We start from the raw sequence: 1,795 nt of genomic DNA on the forward strand, positions 1-1,795 counted from the left end.
GTCAATAAGCCAGAGGACGAGTGGCGGGCGATTCTCTCCCCTGAACAATTTCGGATTCTCAGACAGAAAGGCACTGAGTAAGTGTTTTCGTTTCTCAAATTTTGGGAATTTTTTTAGAGTGTTTTTGGATTCAGGATAGTGTAATGTTCTTGCATGTGTTGGTTTCAGATTGGTTATCTAGCGTTAGATTATCAATGTATGTTTCAATGAATTGTAGCTAGAAGAACTAGTTCCAAGATGTTTACATGTCAGAGTCTTGTCTTTAGAAAGTATTGTCCTGACATTGAATCATGATGCACACAAGTTTGTTGCTATATAGTATTGTAATGACTAGTAAGCGTTTCTGGAATAAAATTTACTAGTACCTGAAAGATTCAAGACTCCATACATACAGATTTCTGTTGATGATGTTCTGCTTGTCTGTCTTATTTGATATGAACTTTACTTTTAGGATTGTCTCAGGAGGGATTGCTTTGTGTGGGTGTGGCATGAAAATGTTCCCTTAGTCGTATGTCTTACTTTGATCTTTCTTGGTTCTTTTCACTTTCATAGCAAGAAGCAGAATGGAGTTTGATTAGAAGTTAGTTTCTCTGTGGTTTAAGCATCGATGAGTATTATACCTATTGAAGTAGATTTTTGCGATCACAGTTGAATCATTGGGAATGTAGTTGATGACTATTGAGTTTAGTAAGCGTTTGTGGAATAGAATTTACTACCACCTGAAAAAGATTTAAGAATTGAAACAGATTTTTCCCAAGTTGTCGCATTTTTTTTTTCCGGCATTAGATCTCTGTTGATGATGTTCCACTTGGCTGTGTCTATTGCTATGAACTCTATTTTTAGTATTTTCTCATGAGGTATTTTTATCTGTGTGACATGACTATGTTCCTTAGTCGTGGATCTTGATTTGTTCTTTTAACTCTGATAGCAAGAAGCAAATAGAGTTTATTTGTGGGTTAAGCATCGATGACTATGAGTATTATATCGATTGAAGTAAAGTTTAGCAATAACAGTTTTCTAATGGTAACGCAACGCATGTTAATATAGATATCCAGGAACAGGAGAATACAACAAACTATTCGAAGACGGCATCTATTGCTGTGCAGGATGTGGAACTCCTCTCTACAAATCCACCACCAAATTCAACTCTGGTTGTGGTTGGCCAGCTTTCTTTGACGGACTCCCCGGAGCCATAACCCGAACTGTAAGATCTTTCAACCAAGAGATGATCATTATCACTGGATATTATGATTTGAGCTAAAAAACATCTTTTACATTTTTTTGACTCAGCCCGATCCAGATGGGAGTCGAGTTGAGATTACATGTGCAGCTTGTGGAGGACATCTCGGTCATGTTTTTAAAGGAGAAGGTTTCCCTACACCTACGGATGAGCGACACTGTGTGAACAGTATATCTCTCAAGTTCACACCAGAGAATCCAAACCTGTAATAAATACGATCAGACAAAAACATGTATGATAACATAGTGTTGTGTTGTGTGGTGCTTCGATGCCTCTCGCTCTCTCTTACTGTGTTTCGTCTTTGGTCGGTAAAACTAGTGTTTTGTTTCGATGGCTAGCAGGAAAGGTCGTTGAATAAAGTCTCTAGACTCTTTGTTTATAGATTTTGCTTAGGCTGGTAAAGTTAATAAAACGGTACTTGTTTGTAAAAAAATATATAAAAGAGATAAGAAATGATTCATCTCCACTCATGTACCAATGATCAGGACCTGGTTTATAGAAAAAAAGACTATTAGATCATGATAGCATTTTGCCAAAAAAAAAAAAAAAAAAAAA

The 1,795-nt window shown here is 36.5% G+C and overlaps 1 protein-coding gene across 1 annotated transcript in view; it reads left to right on the forward strand.

Annotated features, from left to right (window-relative positions):
- Positions 1-1,619, forward strand: part of LOC104718137 (peptide methionine sulfoxide reductase B2, chloroplastic-like) — a gene marked incomplete in the record, with an annotated part of 1,855 nt that extends 236 nt beyond the window's left edge. The window contains 3 exon segments of the mRNA XM_010435813.1: positions 1-77; positions 1,048-1,204; positions 1,291-1,619. Coding sequence (XP_010434115.1) covers positions 1-77; positions 1,048-1,204; positions 1,291-1,449 — 393 coding nt within the window.

This window comes from Camelina sativa, chromosome 10 (assembly GCF_000633955.1).
Source record: "Camelina sativa cultivar DH55 chromosome 10, Cs, whole genome shotgun sequence".
NCBI lineage: Eukaryota > Viridiplantae > Streptophyta > Magnoliopsida > Brassicales > Brassicaceae > Camelina > Camelina sativa.